The 27,306-nt window shown below is 36.3% G+C and overlaps 1 protein-coding gene across 1 annotated transcript in view; it reads left to right on the forward strand.

The window, feature by feature from the left end:
- The window catches only part of LOC150079167 (methionine-R-sulfoxide reductase B1-like), a 37,978-nt gene extending 11,513 nt beyond the window's left edge, over positions 1–26,465 (forward strand). The window contains exons 3-4 of the mRNA XM_090382629.1: positions 7,506–7,620; positions 26,209–26,465. Coding sequence (XP_090238755.1) covers positions 7,506–7,620; positions 26,209–26,312 — 219 coding nt within the window. The 3' untranslated portion in view covers positions 26,313–26,465. The remainder of the gene's footprint in view (positions 1–7,505; positions 7,621–26,208) is intronic.
- The last annotated feature ends 841 nt before the right edge of the window (positions 26,466–27,306 follow it).

Consider the following 27,306-nt stretch of genomic DNA (forward strand, 5'->3'; position numbering starts at 1 on the left):
TCCAAATATGATATCAAAGTTATTCTTTGCATCTAGTTCCTTTGTGACTACATCATAGTATCCAATCAGATTAATCAGACAAGACTTCCCCTTAACAAACCCATGCTGTTTCCCGAGCTATAACTGAAGTCTTGTCTAGATGGTCCTGCAGTGCTTCTTTAATTAGTGCCTCCATTAATTTCTCTGGAACAGAAGTTAAACTAACAGGTCTGTAAAAGGGAAACCTGTGTCTCCCTTTGATCCTCCTTTGTGGATTGGGATCACATTTGCACAACTCCAGTCCATGCGTACCTCCCCTGAGTCCAGGGAAGCTCTCATAATTATGGCTAAGGGTTTGCTTACTTCCTTTGCCGCCTCCTTTAATATAACTGGATAGATTCCATCCACCCCAGGTTCCTTTCTTGTGTTTATCTTCAACAATTTCTCCTCCACTTTACTCTCAGTTATTACAAGATTATCTAGCTTACTGCCAGAGTTGAATACACCTCTGGCATTCTCCTCCCTGAATAACTCATGTGTGAATGTCGATGCAAAATATTCATTTAGTTTGTTAGATACCTGAGCAGGATCATCAATGGTTGAACCATTGATATCAAGTGGACCAATCTGATTCATCCTCTTTCTTCTAGAATTTACATAAGTAAAGAACTCTTTGCTGTTTTTCTTTGCATCCTTTGCCAAAGATTTCTCGTAATCTGCCTTCGCCTGCCTAACCTCCTTTGTAACTTGGTTACAGACCAGCTTATATCTATCATAGGCTTCTGTGTCACATGTTAATTTATATGTATCTCATGCATTTTTCTTCTCTGTCACATGTCTAATTAGTTCATGTGACATCCATTTAGGCCTAAATCTTGAACAACATTTCTTTGTTGGTATGAAAAGCCTAGTAGCTTCCAAGATTAATTCTTTGAATGCTTCCCATTTTGAATTTGCTGTTGGTAACATCATCAGTTGGTTCCCCCGTATAGAATTTAAATACTGTCTCAGACCACCATAGTCACCTTTACGAAAGCAAAAACCCTTCCCTTTACCCTTGATGGTAGTTACCTCTTTGAGTTAATCCCACTTCAGCACACTGTGATAACTGCCACCTAGTGGTTACTTTATCTGCAGATTCTTGATGCATGAAGGATCATTACAGATAATCAGATCAAGAGTATTACTTCCTCTAGTTGCCTCGCAAACATGCTGCTGTAGAAAATAATCATCCAATAAATCCACAAAAGCCTTGCTAGTGTGTGAGTGACCAAACCGCAAATTCTGATCAGTATCTGGGAAATTAAAATCCCCCATTATAAGACACTCTAATTTACTGGCCCCCTCTATTTCTCTGCACAATTGCTCATTATACTCATCAGATTCATTAGGCCTATAACACACACCTACTCTCATTTTTCCGCGCCTCCGTAGCCAGCTGGGAAAGAGCAGCAGTGCGTAGCACACACTTCTTGATTAGACTGGGGCTCGAGCCCGTCACCACCAAATATGGAGGATGCGGAAAGGTCAGGGAATTACCACTGCATATCCCGGAGCAATATGGCCTTAGTTGCTAATGCTCCTAAAAACCAAATAACAAACAAACAAACTCTTGTTTTTCCTTTCCGAGTGCTTATGTCACCCCAAACAGACTCAACATTGCATTGTCCACCAACATCAATTGGATGCACTTCCTTAGATTTTATGTGTTTCTTGACTAACAGCATAACCCCTCCTCCCTTCCTGTCCTGTCTATCCTTTCTGTACACATTGTACTCCCCCAAATTCCAGTTTCACACTGCTTACTTCTGTGTGACACCATGTCTCTGATATCTCAACTGTAGTGCCTCTGTAGCCAGGTGGGAAGGAGCCGCAGTGGGTAGCACACCCTTCTTGATTAGACCGGGGTTCGAGCCCATCACCACCAAATACGGAGGATGCGGAAAGGTTAGAGAATGACCACTGCATATTTCTGGAGCAATATGGCCTTAGTTGTTAATGAAAAAAAAAAAAACCAAATAACAATAATAAATATCTCAACTGCCTTTGATGTCTTGAGTAGCACTTCAAGCTCATCGAATTTATTAACTATGCTCCTAGCACTGGTGTACATGCACCTGTTTCTACTCTTAGTTACCCTAACACAGCCCATGTATTTACGTGTTCCACTACGACTCCCAGCAGTCCTGGAAATTCCCATTGCCTTGCTTTCCAGGCTGCTGCTCAATTGCATTTCAATAGAAGTAGTGCAAGAATCACTTTTACCTCTGCTATTGGCTACTGTTAATCTATTAGTCTGTGTATCACCCCAAGCTAGCAGTTTTCTGACCCACTTAACTCTGCCTCGATAGCATCAGCAAATATTCTTGCACCCTTTCTATTTAAGTGTATCCCATCCCTGTAGAAGCAGTCTCTCCTGTTAACAAGCACAGACTTGGCTGAGAAAAATTGTACCCATTGAACCTTGCGCAATCTCTGCAGGGCCGAATTGATCAACAAGGCTCTCATCATATACTCCCTCCTATCATGTCTGGGCAGAATTGCAGACACTTTCAAATTCAACCCTAACTTACGGCTTTTTTTCAGCATTGTCTTGTACTTGTTAAGTAATTCTGCCGGTCTCCTACTCTTAATATCATTAGTGCCAACGTGTACAACAGTATCACACTTTGTGCCCTTAAACGATGATATCTGCCCTATGTCATCAACCTTTGCCCCTGGCAGACATACCCTGGTCCTGTTCCATCTATCCTTTTTGCACAATATGTTCCACGTTTCCCCTGACAATAGCATCACCTACAACAACTAATTCCTTTGGGACAAACGCATTCTGCCTTGGGGGTTGCCTCTGTGTTGCATGATATCAAGTGCAAGCGCTCAATTCAAATCCTTCGAGGACATCCACCCTGTCCTTCAAGCTCTCATATAAACCCATAACAATGCTGAGTTGGCGCCTGATTTCCTCGCACTCCTTACATCGTGCACACACACACACACACATTCCCCTTGGCAATATCATGTCCTGTTCTTTATTGCTCCACAAACATCAAACAAGCAGTGCAATTCAACAGACTGTGAATCAGAGGACAACCCCCCCCCCCCAGTTCTCCCCTGAGCCACAGTACTTCCACTAGTTTGAGCCTTTTGCTTTGCTGCTCTAGTCTGAGTTATGATTTTCATTCAAGTTCAATAAAATTCCAATACAATATATAACCCTAAACCTATATCCCAATGCAGTTATAGTACTATATATATGTATTTCCGTATCTAATATTATCTCCAAGTTACGTTATATGACCTTCTTATCACCTGTCAACTTATATGTATTAATTTTTGATGTTATGTTTGTAATAACTATGTCGTTATTATTTAGTTAAAAAAGTACAATTCAATTGACAATGAAATTTAATAAGATTAATAAATTTTACTGATTAATTTATACTACTATACTTGTTATCTAGTTTTCTGTTAAACCTTGCGCTAGCACACATTGTATCGTATAACAATGGCGGCAAGTTACAAACGGTCAATCTATGGACACGGGGTATTATTTACTTTCCAAATTGCCCTATCTAAATTCAAAATAAACCGCGGAGCTTGACTAGGTCTATAAGCTACTTATAGAAAATAATTTAATCTTACAATTAAGTCAATAAAGTGGCTAAGTATAATTAAAAACTTTTGTTTGCAGGAGCTGCAAAACCTGTCCACACGTGGATTTGATACCTTTACCGATACTAAGTAATAACCTACAAAATCTCTATCTAAATTCAATTTAAACTAGGAACTATTGTTACTATGAATATAAAGCAACTCTAAAAAATAAATTAATATGCCAATTAAAGTCAATAAAAAAGCAATAACTTCTCTGTTTGCTGGAGCCGTAAAAACTCTGCCTGTTCACATGTACTCTCGCACCTAATCGTTATTAGTTCTTTAATATTTTAGGAAAAGCAGTAGAAACTGATGGCAAAGAAAGAAAGTACTAGTCTAAAATTTAAACAGTAGGGTAGGAAATAACAATTATCTGCTCTGCTGAGATATTTTAGAATAATTTGGAGAGAAAGATAAACATAACAGTAATGGTAAAGGCTAATAGAATTTTCTGGAAGCTATTGATTCTTAATTACAAACAGTTATTTCAGCATAAAAATAGACAAGTTTACATGTAGTGAGCATAACAGAAACAAGGAAGCATAATAATAGAGAAGTATCAGATTCTGTACATATAAAGATACAACAGTATATAGAGGGTTTGAGATTGGAAGTGGCTATCAGCTTGTATTTAGCAGATACAAGCTGCTATAATTACAAATGGTAATTAGTACTTAATTAGAAAACAAGAGGTGTAATAAGGTACTGAAACAATAATCTAAATTCTCTGATCAGAAACAAAACTACATATTCTTTCTTTCCTTCCCCCATGCAGTTCTTGAACAGGCCTCTTTGTTCTCCTTAAATGCCAAAATAACCATCTGCCACTTGATGAGAGCCACTTTGGGAGTTGGAGGATTAAGACATCCTGTGGTGGCATACTTGATGGTATGATAGTTTTACCACCATCTCATATTTATTATTATTATTAGCCATATGGTGCAAGGAAGCCTGAGGCTTATGCTGCACCAGCCAAAAAAAAAAAAAAAATTTCTGAATGAGAGAGAGAGAGAGGGGGGGGGAATCACCAAGAAAAAGAATGTGATATCCAGAGTTCAGGACCCTGGGTGTGCCAAGCCCATACTCATCAGATGTGAGCCCCTGGGGTTAAGAACCGTTGAATGAGTAATAGCATAAAAAAGATGTATCCACATTTTCTTCATAAATATTTATAAATCATGTATATATAGTTGAACTTAACTTTTATCATCATTGATTAGTATGTTTTGCTAAAAGGTGGCATTTTGTTAAAAAAAAACATAAGCAAAATGCATACCCATAATGCAAAGCAAATGTAAAGTGAAGTGGTATCAGAAATCTAAGAATGAGTGCAAAATTCAAAGACAGTGGAGACGTTGCCACAAACTGTCATCATAAAGAAATTTAGAATTTTCAAGAATTTGTGATAGATTTGAGACATATGGTACCGGCAAGATCTGTCTAAGCAACTTATCCATAAATGAGGAAAATACTGAAAATTATGGTGTTGCAGCAATTTGTACAATTACCATAGAAATCTGTTAGGCAAGCTGCTTTGAGATAGGAATCAGCAAAACAAGCGAATGCCACATTCTCAAAAGAGTGAAATGGAAATGTTGTGTCAAGATTCCTATTAGACATGAATTAAGTTCCTGACAACAGAGTTGAGCTCTTGTGAATGGTTTGAAATGAAAGTGAATGGGGATACAAGATTGTTTGGTCAGATAAGGCAACATTCAAGTTCAGTGAGCTGATAATTTTGTGTATTGGTCCCCGATGATCCAAACATACAGAACGCAGCAAATTGACCAGGTTTGGGAATTGTAGACTTATTTTATTATTTTATTTTTTTGAAGGTAACTTACTGGTGATATATACACCTCTGTGTTTTAGGCATCCGTTGTGCCTGCCATTTTTGAGGATGAAGTGGCTAACAACCAACTGGACTTGCACATCATCATGTCAGGTCCTATCTTGATATTCATTTCAGAGACCAGTGGGTAGGTCAGTGAGGAAGTGTCAGGTATCCCCACAATTTACTTCCTCCTGTACACTACATCTTTCATACCTGAAGGATATAGTGTACAGTTGAAAACTTTGCTACCTCAACAGCTAAAGGATGAAATTAAGCAGGCGAAGATTATCTTGCCTTGGCAAACATTTGCCATTCAATAGTGCCTGGAAACAAATGTTAGACAAATTGAGTTTCTAAGCTAGTTCACCATGTGCACTGACTATTACTACTGTACACACCCAATAATGATAGTTTCAGAGGTTTGTAATTAATTTTATGCATTTCCTTAAAATGTGTGTGTACATCTTTTTTGAGACACTCTATAGAAACCTCTTGGTGCAAAAGTTAATTGGCATTCCTAATGGAGTGGTTTAGGTGAAAAATGGCAATAATTTTACTGAAGCTGTAAAAGAAGGTGAGGGAGAAGGTCTGTAATTTTGGAATAGCATGGTGTACTGAAGAAATTAAGAGGCAGTTAGGGAAAAAAATATAAGAATTTTTAGCAGCAGATTTTTTATTAATGTTATTTATTTTTGTTTATTAGTTTTTGTAAAAGGCTAGGCTAATTGAAAATCTTGAAGATTTTGGGGAAGATACAAAAAACAATTTCAGGATGGCTCAAAGTTTTGTCATTTAAGTAAAAATTTCAAAATGCAGTAATCTCAGAACTTTAGGTTAAAATGTTAGCTAAGATAAAAAAAACTAAGTCTGACAACTAAGGTAATCAAAGAAAAAAAAAGTGTAGTGGCAAAATTACTATACTGCCACCTTATAACGTTCTCACCAATCAAAATTGTACTGCTCTGTTTGGTAACATCTGGGTTAAATTGTCTTAAATAATTATTCTTTGATTGCCCTAATTAGAGGCATCTATTGCAAAATAATTGGCAGTTAGTATTGCATCAGTCAGTGTTGCTATTAAATGATTGTTGTGTAAAAACTGTCTTTGAGAAGCATGGATTGGTTAATGACAGCGATGGTCTCAAGAGTCAGTGATGCTATTGTCTCCCTTCTCGCCATGATAAAAAATGTTTCTTTATTTATTTATTTTTTTTTATTTATTTATTTTTTACTGCTACATGGTGATCACAGCTCAATGATTCCCAGAAACACTGCTTTATTCTACCCATCCCCTTCAGAAAATCAGTTTAAATCACTTCAGTTTTTCAGTTTAAAATTTAATTTAATTTTTATGAACTTGATGGATGAGTTTCATTTTTTTTTTTTTTTTTTTGCAAGCAGATTTAATAAAAAAATTTTATTTGATCCTTTAACATGGATAGATATATAAAATATTGTATCTCTAAATTTTTGAAGTCTTCTCTGAAATATAATAAATTTAATTAGTATAGCAATCCATTAAAGTGCAAGCATTGGTATATTCCAAGCAGAATTTAAAAAAAAAAAAAAAAAAAATCAGAAATTTTAAAAAAAAGTTATGCTTCTGATAGACCCCACAACACTTATTATCACAAGTGGTGGCACTACATTACTGATGCCATATTAAAATCACTGTTTTGAGTGGGAACCTTTGCGTTCAAGTATCTTAAAAGTTGTTTTTTGAGTGTCTTTATTACAAGCATCTGTTACAAAGTAATGATGATCAATATTACATCAGTTGCACTTACTGTAAAATGACTTAAGTTGTGAAAATCTTGTCTTTATGAAAAATGCTGATTAGTTAGTAATTATTAGTATTTCAATTTCAAATAATCATGTGATAGATGTTTATAATAATGGAATATGTTGCATTTACAAGAAAAGATGAGTATTATGATTATTCTTCCTCTCAAGCCAGCCTTCCATTCTCCTCCATCCCCCACCCCCAAAATTGTGCTCTGATCAGTAATTTTTTGTATTAATAAATTACTTTTAATAGGTATCATGTGGCAGATGTGGTATTGGGCTAGGTCATGAATTCCTGGAAGATGGTCCAGATGGAAAATCTCGCTTCTGAATATTTTCAGAAACCCTTACTTTTGTTTTCCATAAAGGTAATCTTTTAAAATAGATTTCAATTTGTGAATGTGTGCTTACTTTATACTCCATTTCAGTTATCTCTTTCAGATGAAATGTTTCAAGTATATTTTACATCTCAAGATTTTTCTATGATTACTTAAATGTTGGAAGGTTAGTATTATCAGAAATTAACTTTACACTTTCTATATACAGGCTGTTTCATTACATGTGGACTGTTTCAGGATCAATTCAGGAATGGAAAAACAATGCAAATGTTCAAATAAGCGTGTGTCCGATTGTGAATCATCATGGAACTATGGCTGCTTGTATTTTAGAAAATAGTTATGGAATTTTCAACTTGTATAAAATAATAAATAAAAATAAGCAGCACATAGCTAGTAAAATATTTATTGATATTAGGTATATGCTTGCTATTATTTTTTGCCACTGAAAACTCCATATCTATTTTTTAAAATTCAAACAGCCATAGCTCCATCCATTTCTGTAACTGTTCAGAATTGGAAACATTTATATAAATGCTTATATTATTTTTTTAGGTCCTGAATCTATCCTAAAAGTATGGCCTATATGTTAAGAAACATCCTGTATATCTGTTAACACATAAGCAGGTATATTAGTGCCTGTAGGGCATCATTGTTATAAAACTGTTTCATGTTCCAAAGTAGAATGACCATTTGCAACATGGCCTTTAATAGTTTTTAGCAAAAGATTGACATTTCACGTGATACTTCAAGTTTTGCTCTCCACAGCAGTGTAGTGGGTTCTTCACTTGGCCAAATTTTTTTTACTTAGCATGACTGTAGTTGAGCAGTGTAAGGTAGAAATGGAGTTGTTTCACAAAAAAAAAAAAAAAAAAAAAAAAAACTGGCATGTAAAAGCAATGGGGCTTACTGTAAACTGAATTTTAAAAAAGAAGGAAAGTGGGAAGTGTCTTAGTGTTTTTTTATGTATTATTTTTTTAATGTTGAGATAGTGATGTTGCTACATTAAATAATTCCATTAATTTAATTCACCAGAACTAATAGTAGTAGTAGTTAGGCAATTTTTGTAATTGCTGAATGGTTGCCTCTTTGATCAGCATGTTAGAGATGCCACAAAAAAAAAAAAAAAAAAAAAGTTCCTAATTTGGTTATTAGTAAGGATCCATCAGATATTAAAAACTTTCAAATAAAGGAGCCAGTGGAAAGCAGTAATCATCACAGTGTATTGAAGTGGGATCTGTTTAAAGAAATAACTATCAAAGGAAAGGGGAGGGGATTTTATTTTCACACAGGGGATCATAGTGGTTTCAGGCATCATTTAAATTATTTTTCAGTGGCATTCAGTGGTAACTTTAAGAAATGCAGTTGCTAAATGGGGAATGTTTTAGGGAGATTATTCTTGAAGCTACTAAGCTTTTCATACCAACAAAATGGTATTCTTCAAGGTATAGGCCAAAAAAAAAATATATCAAGGATTTAAATGCTTATGTTAGCAAAAGATGGAAAGGATAGGAGTAACTATATATATATTACCACTTGATATCTGTGGTAACAGTATCTATCAGTGATCATGAAGTGATTACTGATAGGCTGAATAAGTATGTTGCATTTATATGCAACAATCGGTCTAGTTATTTAAACAGTAATTGAGAATTGAATGATTTTATGATAACTGGAAAGGTACTAGAAGCAAAGTTATTACAATTAAAAGTAAACAGAGCAGCAGAAGCATAATTATCCCCAGATTTTTTGGGGTTGATATGTTATTATTTTGATTACTGCTACCCATGTGCATAACCTTGCATTTGTCAGTGACAAACAGTTGCCACTTCCCAGCCATCTGTCTAAATTTTCTAGATCTTGTTGGAAACATACTTTGATTACTGTCATTAACCACCTGCTAACTTTTGTATCATCTGCAAATTAAGCATTAAGCATGATATGCCTTCATCAATGTCATTAATAAATATTGAAAACATCAATATTTATTAATTTTTTTATTAATTATACAAAGGGTACTAGGAAAGTTTTGCAATATGACGCAACAATGAATCACAGGAAGTTGCTTGTTGCTGCATGTTGAGACATGTTCATACGTGCATAGTAGCCGCCGCGCCAAGTCGATGGGCTCAGTCATTAGTAGTGAGAGTGTAAAGTGTTTGCGATGGCATCGTGGTCACGAAAAGAGATAAGGACAGTTTTGCGGTATAATTTCGTGCGTGGTTTAACCATAGACCAGTGCTTAGAAGAAATGACTCTTGCACTAGATGATGATTGTCCACATCGTACAACGATATTCAGGTGGTATAGAGAATTCCAAAGGGGAAATTTCACTCTGGAGGATTCTGAGAGGCCGGGAAGGCCACGAACGTCAGTTACGGAGGAAAACGTTACTGCTGTGAGGAAAATGCTTGACGAAAACAGGCGAGTGACCTACCAACAGATAGAGGATACTTTGGGCCTAAATGCACCAGCAATTCGTTCGATTCTGCAAGATCATTTGCACGTGAAGAAACTTTGTTCTCTCTGGGTACCGCATCAACTGACTGAAGAGCAGATGACACGACGTGTGACTTGGTGCCAGGAGATGTTAAAAAAGTTTGATAAGGGACAATCTCGGTATGTGAACAACATCGTGACAGGTGACGAGACGTGGCTGTACTATTACGATCTGCCGACCAAGGCTCAAAACAAAGTTTGGGTCTTTGATGATGACGACACACCTGTAATTGTCAGAAAATCCCGATCTGTAAAGAAGAAAATGATAGCTGTATTTTTCAAATCGAGTGGAATTGTGGAACGTGTCGTTTTGGACACGCAGAAGACAGTCACAGCTAAGTGGTATACTGAACAATGCCTGCCTAAAGTCATTGGATCTATGAAGAACCTGCGGCCAAAGTCAAGAATGGACACCTGGTACCTCCATCACGAAAATGCTCCAGCTCACCGCGCCAAAGCCTGCACCGAATATTTGACCACTACAGGACTGAAACTTCTCGAGCACCCTCCCTACAGGCCAGACCTTGCTCCCTGCGACTTTGCACTGTTCCCGCATGTGAAAATGAAGCTAAAAGGGAGGCGGTTTTCCAGTGATGAGGACCTTCTACGGGCTTGGGACAACGAGTGTGCTTTACTCCCTAGTGAAACTTGGCAGAACTGGTTTAAAGATTGGTTTCGGAGGATGGAGAGGTGTATTGAATGTAGAAGAAATTACTTTGAAAAAATTAAATAAACAAAGCTGTATTGCAAAACTTTCCTAGTACCCTTTGTATATACAATATTTATACAAGAAAAGCAGTGCCCATTTATAACACTGTCTTCTCCCACTCAGCCATCCCTTTATTCATATCAGTAGTGTGTCCCTAATGCCACACTGTTCCAGTTTGTACATCAGGTGTGGAATAGTCTCCAAAGCCTTTTCTGAAATTTAAGCCTATAATATTAAAATTATTTTTTGTATCCGGTTCCTTTGTTACTAATCATAGTATGGAATCAGATTGGCCACACAAGATTGTCTAAACAAATCCATTCATTGGAGACAAATTGCTGCTTTTGGATAAAGAGATGGTTGAGTGGGAGAAGACAGAAAGTGGTAATCAATGGACACTGCTCTTTAATATCAATATTTAGCATTAGCAAGGGCACATGATGCAAGAAAGCAAGCTTATATAGCATCAGCCAAAAAAAAAAAAAAAAAAATTGCTGCTATGGATAAAGAGATGGTTGAGTGGGAGAAGAAAGAGAGCGGTAATCAATGGACACTGCTCTTTAATATCAATATTTAGCATTAGCATTAGCAAGCGCACATAATGCAAGAAAGCAAGCTTATATAGCATCAGCCAAAAAAAAAAAAACTCTTATTTCACCCATCCCCTCGCTCCAAATGTTTATCAAGTTCTGCCTTGAATCTGTTTAAGCTATCAACTTCTACAATGACAGATAGAAGTTTGTTTCACCAATCAACCACCTGCAGGCTAAAGGCAAACTTCCACACATTTATTCTACAACCGTCTTTCCTCAATTTGAATTTATTCCTTCTCAGGTGATTATTCTGAGCAAGATAAAGAATCCCATCAGCATTGAGCATGCTCAAACCATTCAAGGCTGTATACACCTCAGTTAGATCACCTCGCAGGTGCCTAGTCTCCAGACACTGTAATTTGCAAAATTTAAGCCTTTCTTCGTAAGAGCAACCCTTTCTTCAGTTCACTAATCTTGTTGCCCTTCTCTGTACTCGTTCCAACAACTCTACATGCTTCTTAAACTGAAGCCTCCAGACGTGTAACAGTACTCAAGGGTGTGGTCTGACCATTGCCTTATAAAAGGGGATAATCACCTCCTTATCCCTGCTAGAAAAATTCCTGTATATCATTGACAAGACACCATGAGCTACTCTTGCAAACTGTCTGCACTGGTCAGAAAACTTCATATCTACCTGCACAATTACCCCCAGGTCCTTTTTCATTCTCTACCACTGTCAGTGTGTTACCACAGAGTTGATACATTACTCTGGGATTACTGCTTCCCATACATAGTACTTTACATTTGTCAATGTTAAACTTCATTTGCCACCTCTCAGCCCATCTGCTCAACTTTTCTAGATCCTGTTGCAGCAGTGTACTGTCAACCCTGCTAACCTTCGTATCATCTGCAAACTTGGACATTAAGCCTGATATACCATCATCAATATCATTTATAAATACAGAAAACAAAATGGACCCAACACTAAACCCTGAGACACTCCACTAATAACATTAGTCCATGAAGAGCAGTGTCCATTGATTACCACTCTGTCTTCTCCCACTCAACCATCCCTTTATCCATAGCAGAAATTTGCCTCCAATGCCACACTTTTCCAATTTGTGCAACAGTATTAAAGGCCTTTCTAAGATCCAAATATATATCAAAATTATTCTTTGCATCCAGTTCCTTTGTGACTACATCATAGTATCCAATCGAATTAGTCAGACAAGACTTCCTCTTAACAAACCATGCTGTGTCCGAGCAATAACTGAAGTTTTGTCTAGATGATCCTGCAATGCTTCTTTAACCATTGCCTCCATTAATCTCCCTGGAACAGAAGTTAAACTAACAGGTCTGTAAAAGGGAAACCTGTGTCTCCCTTTGATCCTCCTTTGTGGATTGGGGTCACATTTGCACAACTCTAGTCCATGTGTACCTTCTGAGTCCAGGGAAGCTCTCATAATTATGGCTAAGGGTTTGCTTACTTCATTTGTTACCTCCTTTAATATAACTGGATAGATTCCATCCACCCCAGGTGTCTTTCTTATTTTTATCTTCAACAACTTCTCCTCCACTTTACTCTCAGTTATTACAAGATTATCTAGCTTACTGCCAGAGTTGAATACACCTCTGGCATTCTCCTCCCTGAATAACATCTCATGTGTGAATGTAGATGCAAAATATTCATTTAGTTTGTTAGCTACCTGAGCAGGATCATCAACAGTTGAACCATTGATATCAAGTGGACCAATCTGATTCATCCCCTTCCTTCTAGAGTTTACATAAGTAAAGAACTCTTTGCTGTTTTTCTTTGATTGTTTTGCCATAGATTTCTCATAATCTGCCTTTGCCTGCCTAATCTTCTTTGTAACTTGGTTACAGACCAGCTTATATCTATCATAGGCTTCTGTGTCATGTTAATTTATATGTATCCCATGCATTTTTCTTTTCTGTCATGTCTAATTAGTTCATCTGACACCCATTTAGGCCTAAATGTTGAACAATATTTCTTTGTTTGTATGAAAAGCCTAGTAGCTTCCAAGATTAATTCTTTGAATGCTTCCCATTTTGAATTTGCTGGTAACATCATCAGTTGGTCCCTCCATATAGAATTTAAATACTGTCTCAGACCATCATAGTCACCTTTACGAAAGCAAAAACCCATCCCTTTACCCTTGATGGTAGTTACCTCTTTGAGTAAATCCCACTTCAGCACACTGTGATAACTGCCACCTAGTGGTTACTTTATCTGCAGATTCTTGATGCATGAAAAATCACTACTGATAATCAGATCAAGAGTATTACTCCCTCCCGAACATGCTACTGTAGAAAACAATCATCCAATAAATCCACAAAAGCCTTGCTAGTGTGTGAGTGACCAACCCACAAATTCCAGTTAATCTCTGGGAAATTAAAATCTCCCATTATAAGACACTCTGCTTTACTGGCCAACGCTATTTCTCTGCCCAATTGCTCATTATACCCATCATATTCATTTGGCCTGTAACGCACACCTACTCTCATTTTTCCTTTCCCAGTGCTTATGTCACACCAAATAGATTTAACATTGCATTGTCTACCAACATCAATTTGATGCACTTCCTTAGATTTTGTGTTTCTTAACTAACAGCATAACCCCTCCTCCCTTTCTGTCCTGTCTATCCTTTCTATACACATTGTACTCCCCAAATTTCAGTTCCGCACTGCTTATGTCTGTGTGACACCATGTCTTTGATATCACAACAATATCTGCCTTTGATGTCTTGACTAGCACTTCAAGCTCATTGAATTTATTAACTATACTCCTAGCATTGGTGTACATTCAAGTATACGTGTACCTGTTTCTACTCTTAGTTTCCCTAACACAGCCCATGTATTTACTTGTTCCACTATGACTCCCAGCAATCCTGGAAATCCCCATTGCCTTGCTTTCCAGGCTGCTGCTCAATTGCATTTCAATAGAAGTAGTGCAAGAATCAGCAAATATTCTTGCACCCTTTCTATTTAAGTGTATCCCATCCCTGTAGAAGCAGTCTCTCCTGCTAACATGCACAGACCAGGCTATGAAAAATTCTACCCCTTGAGCCTTGCACAATCTCTCCAGGGCTAAGATGATGGACAAGGCTCTCATCATATACTTCCTTTATCATGTCTGGGCAGAATTGCAGACACTTTCAAATTCAACCCTAACTCACGGCTTTTTTTCCGCGTTGACTTGTACTTGTTAAGTAATTCCGGTGGTCTCCTACTCTTAATATCATTAGTGCCAACGTGTACAACAATATCACCCTTTGTGCCCTTAAAAGATGATATCTGCTCTACAACATCATCAACCTTTGCCCCTGGCACCTGGTCCTGTTCCATCTATCCGATTTGCACTATATGTTCCCCGTTTCCATGACACGGACTAATGTTATTAGTGGAGTTCCCCAAGGTTCAGTGTTGGGTCCATTGTTTTCTGTATTTATTAATGATACTGATGATGGTATATCACGCTTAATGTCCATGTTTTCAGATGATACAAAGGTCGGCAGGGTTGTTAATGACACGAATGACAGGATCTAGAAAAGTTGAGCAGGTGGGCTGAGAGGTGGCAAATGAAGTTTAACATTGACAAATGTAAAGTACTACATATGGGAAGAAGTAATCCCAGAGTAATGTATCAACTCTTTGGTACCACACTGACAGTGGTAGAGAATGAAAAGGACCTGGGGGTAATTGTGCAGACTGATATGAAGTTTTCTGAGCACTGCTTTGTTTGTTTGTTTGTTTTGGTTTTTAGGAGCATTAGCAACTGAAGCCATATTGCTCCAGGGATATGCGGTGGTCATTCCCTGACCTTTCCGCATCCTCCGTATTTGGTGGTCACGGGCTCGAACCCCGGTCTAATCAAGAAGTGTGTGCTATGCACTGCTGCTCCTGCCCACCTGGCTACGAAGGCGCCTCTGAGCACTGCAGACAGTCTCCAAGAGTAGCTCATGGTGTCTGTCAATGATATACAGGGATAAAGAGGTGATCATCCCCTTGTATATGGCAATGGTCAGGCCACACCTTGAGTACCGTATACAAGTCTGGAGGCCTCATTTTAAGAAGGATGTAGAGCTGCTGGAACAAGTACAGAGAAGGGCAACAAGATTAGTGAATGGAACAAAGGGGTGCTCTTACTAAGAAAGGTTTAAGTTTTGCAAATTACAGTGTCTGGAGACAAGGCACCGGCGAGGTGATCTGATTGAGGTGTGCAAAGCCTTGAATGGTTTGAGCATGCTCAATGCTGAATGGATTCTTCCTCTTGCTCAGAATAATCCCCTGAGAGGGCATAAATTGAAATTGAGGAAAGACAGTTATAGGATAGATCTGTGGAAGTTTGCCTTTAGCCAGCAGGTGTGGTTGATTGTTGGAACAAACTTCCATCTATCGTTGTAGGAGTTGATAGCTTAAATAGATTCAAGAACTAGACAAACATTTGGAGCGAGCAGATAGGTGAATTGAGAAGGGGGATGTTTCTTTTTTTTTTGGCTGATGCTATATAAGCTTCCTTTCTTGCATCCTGTGTCTATGCTAATGCTGTAGTAGTAGTAGTGGCATGTGATGCAAGAAAGCATGTGTATGAGCTTATGCAGCATCAGCCAAAAAAAAAAAAAAAAATCACGTCATTCCCTCCAAATGCCTGTCCAGTTCCTCCTTAAATTTATTTAACCTGTCAACTTCCACAACAACAGATGGAAGTTTGTTCCAGCAATTAACCACCTGCTGGCTAAAAAGCAAATTTCCGCACATCTATTCTACATCTGTCTTTTCTTAATTTGAATTTATGCCCCCTTAGGTTCGTAATCTGAATAAGTGGTAGGATCCCATCAGAATTCAGTGTGCTCAACCCATTCAAGGCCTTATACACCTCAATCAGATCACCACGCAGGTGCCTAGTCTCCAGCCACTGCAGTTTGCAGAACTTAAGCCTCTCTTGGTAAGAGGATCCCTTCATTCCCCTCACCAATCTTGTTGCCCTTCTCTGTACACACTCAAGTAAATCTACATCCTTCCTAAAATGAGGCCTCCAGACCTGTACGCAGTACTCAGGGCGTGGCCTGACCATTGCCTTATACAGAGAGATAATCACTTCCTTTTCCCTGCTAGCAAAATTCCTATATATCATTGACAAAACCCCATGACCTGCCCTGGCAGCCTGTCTGCATTGCTCAGAAAACTTCATATCTGACTGCACAATTACTCCCAGGTCTTTTTCATTTTCTACCACCTGAAGTGTAGTACCACACGGTTGGTACGTTTCTCTGGGGTTACTTCTACCCATATGCAGTACTTTGCATTTGTCAAGGTTAAACTTAAGTTGCCACTTCTTAGCCCATCTGCCCAAATTATCTAGATCCTGTTGCAGTAGCACACTGCCATTACTGTCATTAACAACCCTGCCAACCTTTGTATCATCTGCAAACTTCGACATTAAGCTTGATATACCTTCATCAATATCATTGATAAATATACAAAACAACAGTGGACCCAATACCGAACCCTTGGGACTCCACTAATAACATTAGTCCACGAAAAGCAGCACCCATTGATTACCACCCTCTGTCTTCTCCCACTTAACCATCCTTTTATCCATTGTAGCAACTTACCCTTAATACCATTCTGCTCCAATTTGTACAGTTGTCTTCCATGCGCAACAGTGGCAAAAGCTTTCCTGAAATCCAAATATATGATATCAAAATTATTTTTTGCATCCAGTTCCTTTGTAACCACATCATAATATCTTATCAAATTTGTCAGACAAGACTTTCCCTTAACAAACCCATGCTGTGTCTGAATTATTGCTGCAGTCTTAGCTAGATGATCCTGCAATGCATCTTTAACCAGTGACTCCATTATTTTATCCGGAACAGAAGTTAAACTAACTGGTCTGTAATTACTCGTGTCACCCTTCAATCCCCCTTTGTGAATTGGGGATACATTTGCACATCTCCAGTCCGTGGGAACCTCCCCTGAGTCCAAGGATGCTCTCATAATTATGGCTAATGGTTTGCTTAGTTGCTTTGCCGCCTCCTTTAATATAACTGGATAGATCCCATCCGCCCCAGGTGCTTTTCTTACGTTTAACTTCAACAATTTCTCCTCCACTTTGCTCTCAGTTATTACAAAATCATTAAGTATCCTGCTACAATTTGATAACCTTCTGCAATTTTCAAACCTTAATAATTCCTCATGTGTGAATGTAGATGCAAAATACTCATTCAGTTTGTTTGCTATCTGAGCAGGATCATCAACAGTCGAACTATCGATGTCAAGTGGACCAATCAGATTCATCCCCTTCCTTTTAGAGTTTATATAAGTAAAGAAATCCTTGCTGTTTTTCTTAGCATCTTTTGCCAAGGATTTCTCGTAATCTGCGTTTGCCTGCCTAACCTCCTTTGTGACCTGATTACAGACTAGCTTATATCTGCCATAGGCTTCTGAGCCATTTTCTGTGAATGCTGTATAACTGCATTCCTGTCTAGGTTGTCTGCATTCCTTTTTTAACCAGTGACTTCATTATTTTTACTGGAATGGAATTCAAGCATATAAGTGTTTTGACCTTTGTTCCAATGAAAATAAGAGTGACTAATTAAAGAATTAATAAGGACAACCTAGACAGGAATGGAGTTATGTGGCAATCATAGGATGGGTTTGTTAAGAGGTGATTTTTGTCTGACTAATCTATGGTATACATCCCTTATATAGTATGAACAAGAGCTATAATGCTCAATACGTTCTACATTGATATTAATATTTGTGAAAGAATAAGAAGTTTACCTCAATATGATATGTAGAACACTTCCATATGATACTCTCCAGAAATTAAAATGAAAACAATTTAAAAATATAATAGAAATTTTACATTACAGTAAGAAATAATTAACAATAATTAAAAATCAAATGAACACAATTAAAAAATTAAGTAAAAAATTAAACGAAAAAAATTGCGAACCGATTTTCCTTCCTAATTAAGTAAAAAATTAATTAAACGAAAAAAATTGCTAAACTATTTTCATTCTTCAAATGAACACAAATGATTTTTAATTGTGTTCATTTGATTTTTAATTATTGTTAATTATTTCTTACTGTAATGTAAGATTTGATTTTTGTAAATTGTTTTCATTTTAATTTCTGGAGAGTATCATACGGAAGTGTTCTACATATCATATTGAGGTAAACTTCTCTTATTCTTTTACACACATCCCTTATGTAATTTTTTTTTTTTTTTTTTTTTCCCAAATTCATTTCAGATAGTGTGGCAAGGAAGCAAGCTTAAATGCCATCAGCTTATAAAAAGAAAACTACCCGCACTAACCTACTGTGTGGGAAGCAGAGATCATAACCAATGTACTGTCTGTGAAGGATCAATGCCTTGTATGAATTCCATATTCTTGAATGATCATACTGAAATCCATTGTTTTTTTTTTATTTATTTATTTTTTTTTTTATTTACACATCTTGTGTAAATATTTAAAAATGCAGAAATCAAACAAACATCGAATTAAATTCAGTTTCATTGTGGTTCCAGATATAGACCATAATGACAAGTTTTTTTCATGGTTACAAATCTTTTGTTCTTACTTGAAAACATTTGTTAATGTAATGCATGGTCATGTCAAGACTTAAATGGCTGACTACAAACAAGAAATCCCTCCCACCAAAAATACAGGAAGGGCTCACTATTCATCTTGGTACTTCCTCTCCCAAACACAAAACCTTCTGTGTTCATTTTGTTTCCCCCCCTAGGTGCTGGCACCTCTGTACAACCTTCCATGTTAACACAGCATGATGCAGTGGGTTTCAGTCTTTTTTCTGCTGTTACAAAGTTGGAATGTCTCTCTCTCTCCTCCCCTCTCAATTTTTATTATTACCCCGTCCCTTTTAATTTTCCAAGGTATTAATGTATCTATTACATTATATTATTGTGATATTATAATTCTGTTATTTTATATTATTATAAAATGTTCACTAGTGTATTTTCTGAGAGTTTGCCAGCTGAAAGGCAGTTACCTCGAGTGAAGTGTTTTATTAGAAACTCTATGCTTATCAAATATCATGTCGAAACACCATTTTTGTAACTGCTAAGACATTACGCGTGGATCATTACTTTGTTTCAGAATTAACGAAAGGTAGCTAATGGAGTAAAATTAATTTTAAAAGTTAAACAACAGGACACTGCAAGACTAATCCTGTGTTATTATTAACCAAATGGGAAAGGAAGTGATTTTTACATGATTGGTAAAATATTATGGCATGAACCGAGTGGAGAAGTCCATATACATAATATCAATTTTCACCTTTCCAATACAAATAAAGTAATGAAGAGGGTTCTGTTTATATTTAATGGCTAGTCACAGGACATACTAAATGAATCTTATATGATGGAATCTTTCTTCCATCATGTGTTGTCTGGTTGCTAGGAACATGAACCCCAACTTTGCATCCATTTAAAAGCGTATGACTTGGAAACTCAGGATAGTCTCTGGTATAAAAGAGGACCTTTTGAATCTCAAAAAAGGATGAGTGAGAAAGTCAGGGGTTAAAATCAGTGCCCTTGAAGCAGTTAGTAAATTTGTGGTCATTTTCAAAATAGTACCAAGTGCAAAAGAATATTCTCATTTAGAACGGAGTGTTAGACGAATGTGAGCAATATGTGTGTGAAAGAGTCATAGCATAAATTTGAAGATGGTGGATGGTTTCTTCCCCATTATTTTTTTTATATAATGAAAGATATAACTTCTATTTACTTTAACCATTGTTAATGGCTTCACAGAAGAATGAATGAGGCCATATCATTGTGAAAACCTGTATACATCTATTGATCTGTTATTTTTAATCCTGAGTAATTATTTTAAGCAATTAAGGTGAATGCCTCATTGTCTTCTTGACTAGAGCCCTGCTCTTAAGGCGCCTCCGTATCCAGGTGGGCAGGAGCGGCAGTGGTAGCACACGCTTCTTGATTAGACCGGGGTTCGAGCCCGTGACCACCAAATACGGAAGATGCGGAAAGGTCAGGGAATGACCACCGCATATCCCGGAGCAATATGGCCTTAGTTGCTAATGCTCCTAAAAACCAAATAAACAAACAAACCCTGCTCTTAAAGATTAATGTAAGAAGTGAGTGTGGTGTGAATTAGTGTATTATGCAGTTAAACATTTTACAATAAATGATTGTTTTAAATATTGGCTTGTCCCTTCTGCCAAATCTTATTCACATTGCACAAGTTTACTGTAGGAAGCTTATTATAGTTGTTGTGAATATAATTTAAGACTAATGTTAAAATTACATTAACTTCAATGAGTTCTTGTGGCTTTGAAGATTTGGTAACAGTTTCACTAAATTTTTAAAGGAAAAAAACATGGTACATCTCTAAACTGAGAAAGGTGGTATCAGAGAAAGTTTTTTTTTTTTTTTTTTTTCTGTTTGGCATTGAAGGTGCAGAAATTTGTTCTAAATATTCACACAGCACACTATGCTGTGTGAATGAAAAGAAACTGGATGCAATGCAAAACATAATTTCGATATATACTTGGTTGAATGCCTCCACAGTGTGAGTTAGATGCTAAAAGAAATGCACTATTCCAAAAGAGAAGTATATTGCTGTTTTATTTAAAGTGTTTGCCACTATCCTGACTCAAGTGCCAGTGCTATTTAATATGTTTGTGGGCACATAGGCAATATGAATACCTTAACTTGTGACTGGATAATATCCACAATATTGTAAGATGCAAGAGGATACAGGAAAATAAAATGAAGCAAAGTGAGTTTATGGCAAAAGCCTATACTAAAAGTACTATATAACACCTTTGTACTTCAAGGGCAAAGCTGCATTTCGTATATAGCATTTAACAGTCTAAGTTTGCTGCTTACTGCACCTAGCTCACATTGTGGAGATAGGTGTTGCCTCATATTGGATTGCTCTAAATGAAACACACTGCTGCAGTGGAGAGGTATATTGCTGTTTTATTTAAAGATTTGCCAAATGCAGCTTTGCCCTCCAAGTACAATAGTGTTATATAGCAACAATAACATAGGCTTTTTCCATAACTCACTTTAATTCATTTTATTTTTCTGCACCCTTTGAGTACTTTCACGTATATAAAGTTCACAATATGGGAGATACATATTGTGGTATAAAGGCACCTGGGGTGGATGGGATCTATCTAATCATATTAAGAGAGGCAGCAAAGGAGGTGAGCAAACCCTCAGCTGTAATTATGAGAGCATCCTTGGATTCAGGGGAGGGCCTTATGGAATGGAGATGTGCAAGTGCATCCCCGATTCATAAAGGGTGATCAAAACGGGACATGAGTAATTACAGACCTGTCAGCTTAACATCTGTTCCAGGGAAAATAATGGAATCACTGGTTAAAAAAGTAATGCAGGACCATCTGGACAGGAATGCAAATACACTGCACTCACAGCATCGATTTGCATGGATTTGTTATGGGGCAGGCTTATCTAACCATTCTGAGAGGTTACTATGATGTGACCAAGAAACTGGAGGCAAAAAATAATTTTGATATATACTTGGATTTCAGGAAGGCTTTTGATACTGTTGCACATAAGACTGCTGTATAAACTGGAGTAATGTAGCATTAAGTGGAAGTTACTACTATGGATAAAAGGATGATTAAGTGGATGAAGACAGAGTGGTATCAATGGGCACTGCTCTTCAAGGAGTTCCCCAGGGTTCAGTGCTGGGCTCATTGTTGTTTTCGACATTTATTAATGATATTGATGAAGGTATATCAGGCTATATGTCAAAGTTTGCAGATAATACAAAGGTTGGCAGGGTGATTAATGATGGTATGCTACTGCCACAAGATTTAGAAAAATTGGACGATGGGCAGTTGAAGTTTAACATTGACAAATGCAAGGTACTGCATATAGATAGCAGTAACCCCAGAGTAATGTACCAACTGTGGGATACTAGATTCAGGATAGTGGAGAATGAAAGAGACCTGGAGTAATTGTGCAGTCAGATATGAAGTTTTCTGAGTAGTGCAGACAGGCTGTCAGAGCAGGTCTTGTCAATGATATACAGGAATTTTGCTAGCAGGGATAAGGAGGTAATTATCACTTTGTATAAGGCCATTTTTAGGCTGCATCTTGAGTACTGTGTAGAGGTCTGGATGCCTCACTTTAGGAAGGATGTAGATCTACTGGATTGGGTGCAAAAAGGGGCAACCAGATTGGTGGAGGGAACAAAAGGGTGCTCTTACCTAGAAAAGCTTCAGTTCTGCAAATTGCAGCATCTAGAGACTAGGCTCTAGATACTGATTATTGAATGCTCCATAATATCAGATAGACACATTAATCTGAAAATTTAGTTTGATCAGTGTTATTCGTTTAATTATGTTAAATAAATGTTGATTAATTTATGAACATAAATGCAATCTGAATTTAATTTAGATGGCATTAACAAAATGCATTATTAAAAGATTAAATTATTAATAGAAGTAGTTAAACTTTAGCCATAATAATGAAAGCATCTTTAGATTCAGGAGAAGTTACTGCCGATTGGAGAAGTGCAAATATATCTCCTATTTACGATGGTGGTTCAAAGGGTGAAGTGGTAACCGTAAGTTTGACCAGTGTGCCAAGGACAGTAATGGAATCAGCAGTTAAAGAAATAATGCAAAATCATCTTGGTAGGAGTGTAATCATAAGGTAATCACAGCATGGGTTTGTTATAGGAAGATTGTGCTACTATAAGCTGTTAACAGAGGAACTGGATGCAAAGAAATTTTGAAATCGTGTACTTAGGTTTCAGTAAAGCCTTTGTTACAAAACCACACGTATGATTGTTTAGTTTTTTTAGTACTTCATCACAGAAAAATCGAGAAACATGACACTCAAATAATATTAGTAATACTAACATTAATTATACCCTGATGATTGCTAGTTATTAAGCTAATATTAAAAATAACAAGAGCTTCATTTTAATATGATATTAATAATTAAAAGAGACCATGTACTCCAAAAATAAATAACAGTACAATTTTTATATATTGTACCGTTAATTTTGTTGCTTGCCTTGCCTTATTACCATTTAGTGGTGTCTTTCTCTTAATTACTTATATCATTGACTGTGTGGTCCCCTTTTGTATAGTCCCCTTTTGGAATAATAAATGATGAAATGTCTGAGTAACTATATTGTTATAGCAAAAGAGTTGAAACAGCATAGATTACTAAAATTAAAAACATTGAAAATATGTTTTCTGAATGGGGAAAAAAATGACTTGCACCACTATTGTGTTTGAGGTTAATTAAAAAAATGAAGAAATTACTTAAAAATTTAATAGTGAAAATCAGAAAGGAAAACGTAACAAAATAAATTCTGTTTGACTTTTATATTTATTCTTGTTGTAAATCTAAAGGCCCCCCCCCTCAACTTCATGCCTGGGGTTTTTTTTTTTTTTTGTGCAATTTCTCATTTGCAGTTAGCAATGAATTTGGTTAGTTTTTGAAATCAAATGCTAACCGAAATTTGCTTTTCACTACAAAATTTGAAAATGCTTAGAGATTCCTTGTCCAAATTTTCAAAAGGACTACTTTTTTTTTCTTATCAAATCCATTACATCTTTAACCGATCGACTGTAATTTCCCCCCCCCCCACCCAGTGCTGCTGTTTTCAAAGGGTGTTGTAGAAAGAATTCTTCAAAGTGTATTCTATAGATTAATCTTCTTTTTTAATTCTGACTAGTTGATAGCATCTTCTCTAATTTAATACTTCTTGTTCATAGATGCCCACAATAGTAAAACTACCCTCAAAATAATATGAACATTACCAACCTCAAGGTTATCGAAAGAAATTCCTTAGTAGTAATTCAGAATTTTTAAAAAATTATAATTAAAACTACTAAGATTCCTTAGTTGTAATTTAAATATGCTTTGCAATTTAGTTTGCTGAACTTTAAAGAGTTTAAATTTATTTTGTGGAAAATATTTACAGTCATGTGTAAATATAAATTTCCTTAAACAAGCAGAACTACTGTTTTCATGATATAATGATTATCTTACAGTGACCTCACTAGTCTTTCTAAACAGTTTCAATTTTCAGCTATATGATAATTGTGCTTGCTGTGGTCACTCGTGGAACTAATGACTTAATTTACCAGCAAAATAGAAGGAAGCAAGGTTAAGGAATTTAAAGGTAAAGGCTTTAAATGTTAAGGGAACAAGGATATGTGTGTGCAAACTTTTTTTTTTTTTTTTTTTTTTGCAAGTTGAACTTGCACTACTCAGATTCTCATCAGCCCAAATAGTCGCTGCTCTTCATGGTCTAATGTGATTTGTGGTATCACAGGAACCATTTTTGAACCCCTTATTGAAATTAATGATATTGATTTAGCTGTTTTAAGTCTAAGTGTTTGCTGATGACATGAAGGTGGGCACAATGATTAATGAAAGTAGTCATGGTATGCTACTTAACAAAACCTAGAAAAGCAAAGTGGAGGAGTTGAAAAGTGGCAACTGGAGTTTAACATTGATCAGTATAGAGTATTGCATTTGGGTAGCAGAAATCCTAGAATAATATGATGTTTGGTTAGAACTAAGGTCAAGGTAGTTGATAAGGAAAAAAAGACCTAGTAGTACCTCTAGTCTGACATGAAATTCTCTGACAGGGCAAACAGGTCACTAGAACAGCCCATGGAGTGGGTTCTGTCAGTGACATACATGACTTTGCTAGCAAGGACAAAGGGATGCTTATATTGCATTTTACAAAGCACTGTGGTGTACATGTTTGAAACCGTCATTTTAGGAAGGACATCATAGATCTGTTGGAAAGGGTGCAGTGAAGAGCAGCAAGATTAGTTGAGGGTACAAAAGGATATTCTTACCAAGAAAGACTAGAATTCTGGAAATTTGGTATCTGTGTGGTACAGATGCTTTATAAAATAGTTAGGCAAATTAAATGACGTGATATCTTTACTATTTCTGAGATGACACACATTAGGAAACAAATTTAATTTAAAAAGGATGGTTGTTGTATAGAGTTATAAAAATTTGCATTTATTAATTTGATTGCTGGAGTAAATTTCTATTTTGTGGAAGTGTGTAGTTTGGATAAAATTAAATTTAAAGAATTTTTGGACAAATACTGGCAGGAATAGGCAGATGAAGTGACTTTTTCTTTTTTTGTCGTGTGTGTGCGTGTAAACTTTTGAGCATGTTTTGATGCAAAAGTTGGCCTGTTGCAGAATGGATTTACACACCAATTTTTTCCATCGTAACATGAGGGGGTTATAAATAAATAAATTTTCTGTTTATACTCTGGCACGACAACCAAGTCAATAGAGTTTACAATATATCATCAATACAAATATTTATCGTATTTAGTAGTCACAGGCTTGAATCCCGGTCCACTCAAGGAACACATACTATGCGCTCTCGCTCCTGACCACTGGGCTACGTCAGACCTGTACTAGTATACCATATTTATTTGTCATGGCAGTGATTCCCCCCCCTGACGAGGAATTTTACCATTTAATTTCCTTCCACATCAGTGTGAGTTCTATTCATTTTTGTATAATGTATTACATGCATATATCCAATATCTGCTCCTTTCCACATGGCTGCTGCTGTTGGGGGTACTTCAGTACATGTTTAAAATGAAAATGTATGCCTTAAACATTATATTTAAAAGTTAGAAATATGTGGTACGAAAACTATGTTAGTCTCCATTCCTAATTGGACTTCTGATTTTACAAGTAATATTTGTTAGCTATTTAGGCTCAATTGTTCAAAATTATACCACCAGTTTTGTATAAGCCTGAACATTTTGATTAACATTGCACCAATTGTATATGTGCATGAATTTTTTTAAGCTTTTTTACTTACAGAAACACAAAATAATAAAGAGGATCTTCAGGATGAAAAAGGTGATGTCACATCAGATTTCAGTCATAAAACTCCAGAAGTTAAAAGCTTGTGCCAGCTTTCTTAGTTCTGCATATGCCACTTGGTGATGCCTCTTCTAGAGAAGTCCTTATTTTTTTTTCACTTTTGTTTTAAATGTAATTTTTCACAAAAATTGTTTAGTTAAACCATATGCCATATCTTTGAATTCTTTATTAATATATGAAACTGTTTAGGTAAAGCCACCATAGGCATCTAAACAATGGATAAAAAAAAATAGAATTAAACATATGACGTATGGTTTTGAAATTTAAATATTTCTTCACAGCTACTTAAAGTATTTAATTCTTGTTTTATTTTATGTAACTTTCATACCAAATCATTGGATTTTTTCCCAAATATAACTTAAGTACTTCAAGGCCTCCGTAGCCGAGTGGGCAGGAGCGGGAGTGCAGTAGCACACACTCTTTGAGTAGACTGGGGTTCAAGCCCCTGACTGCTGAATACGGTCGATCTGCCAACCCGTACTGGACCAGCATGGTAGATTATGGTCCATTTCCCTCAACATGAATTGTTGAGGAGGCTTCCATCCTGCAGTGGGTTGATAATGGCTGCACTTTACTTTTTTTTTTTTTTTTTTTTTTTTACTTCAGTGTGAAAGAAATAAATCTATAAAAGTAAGAAAATACTTATACTGAAAAAATATGAAGAAAGAAAAAAATTGCAAAATTTTCATTTAAAAAAAAAGGTATAGATCTCTAGTAAATCACTAAATGAAAAAAAATTTGTTTTAACTAAAAAGAACATTGATAAGTGATGATTGCATAAGAAGAAAGAAAACATATTAACACAAATTTTGTTCTTTCTGAAAATGGCCGAAAACTAGAAATTGGTATGTTTATTATAATTAAAAATCATTTGATCACTTTCAACTACAAAGGTGCTGCTTCAGTTTACTTTCTTGTCCAGATTTTAATTCATAATTATGTAGTAATTTCGATCATATTGTTTTAACTTGATGTATTGTTAAAAAACTTAACTCTATGCAGCCATATTTTTGGCTGTATATTTTAAATGTATAT

This window comes from Mastigoproctus giganteus, chromosome 10 (assembly GCF_048544385.1).
Source record: "Mastigoproctus giganteus isolate SK-2022 chromosome 10, ASM4854438v1, whole genome shotgun sequence".
NCBI classification, from domain to species: domain Eukaryota; kingdom Metazoa; phylum Arthropoda; class Arachnida; order Uropygi; family Thelyphonidae; genus Mastigoproctus; species Mastigoproctus giganteus.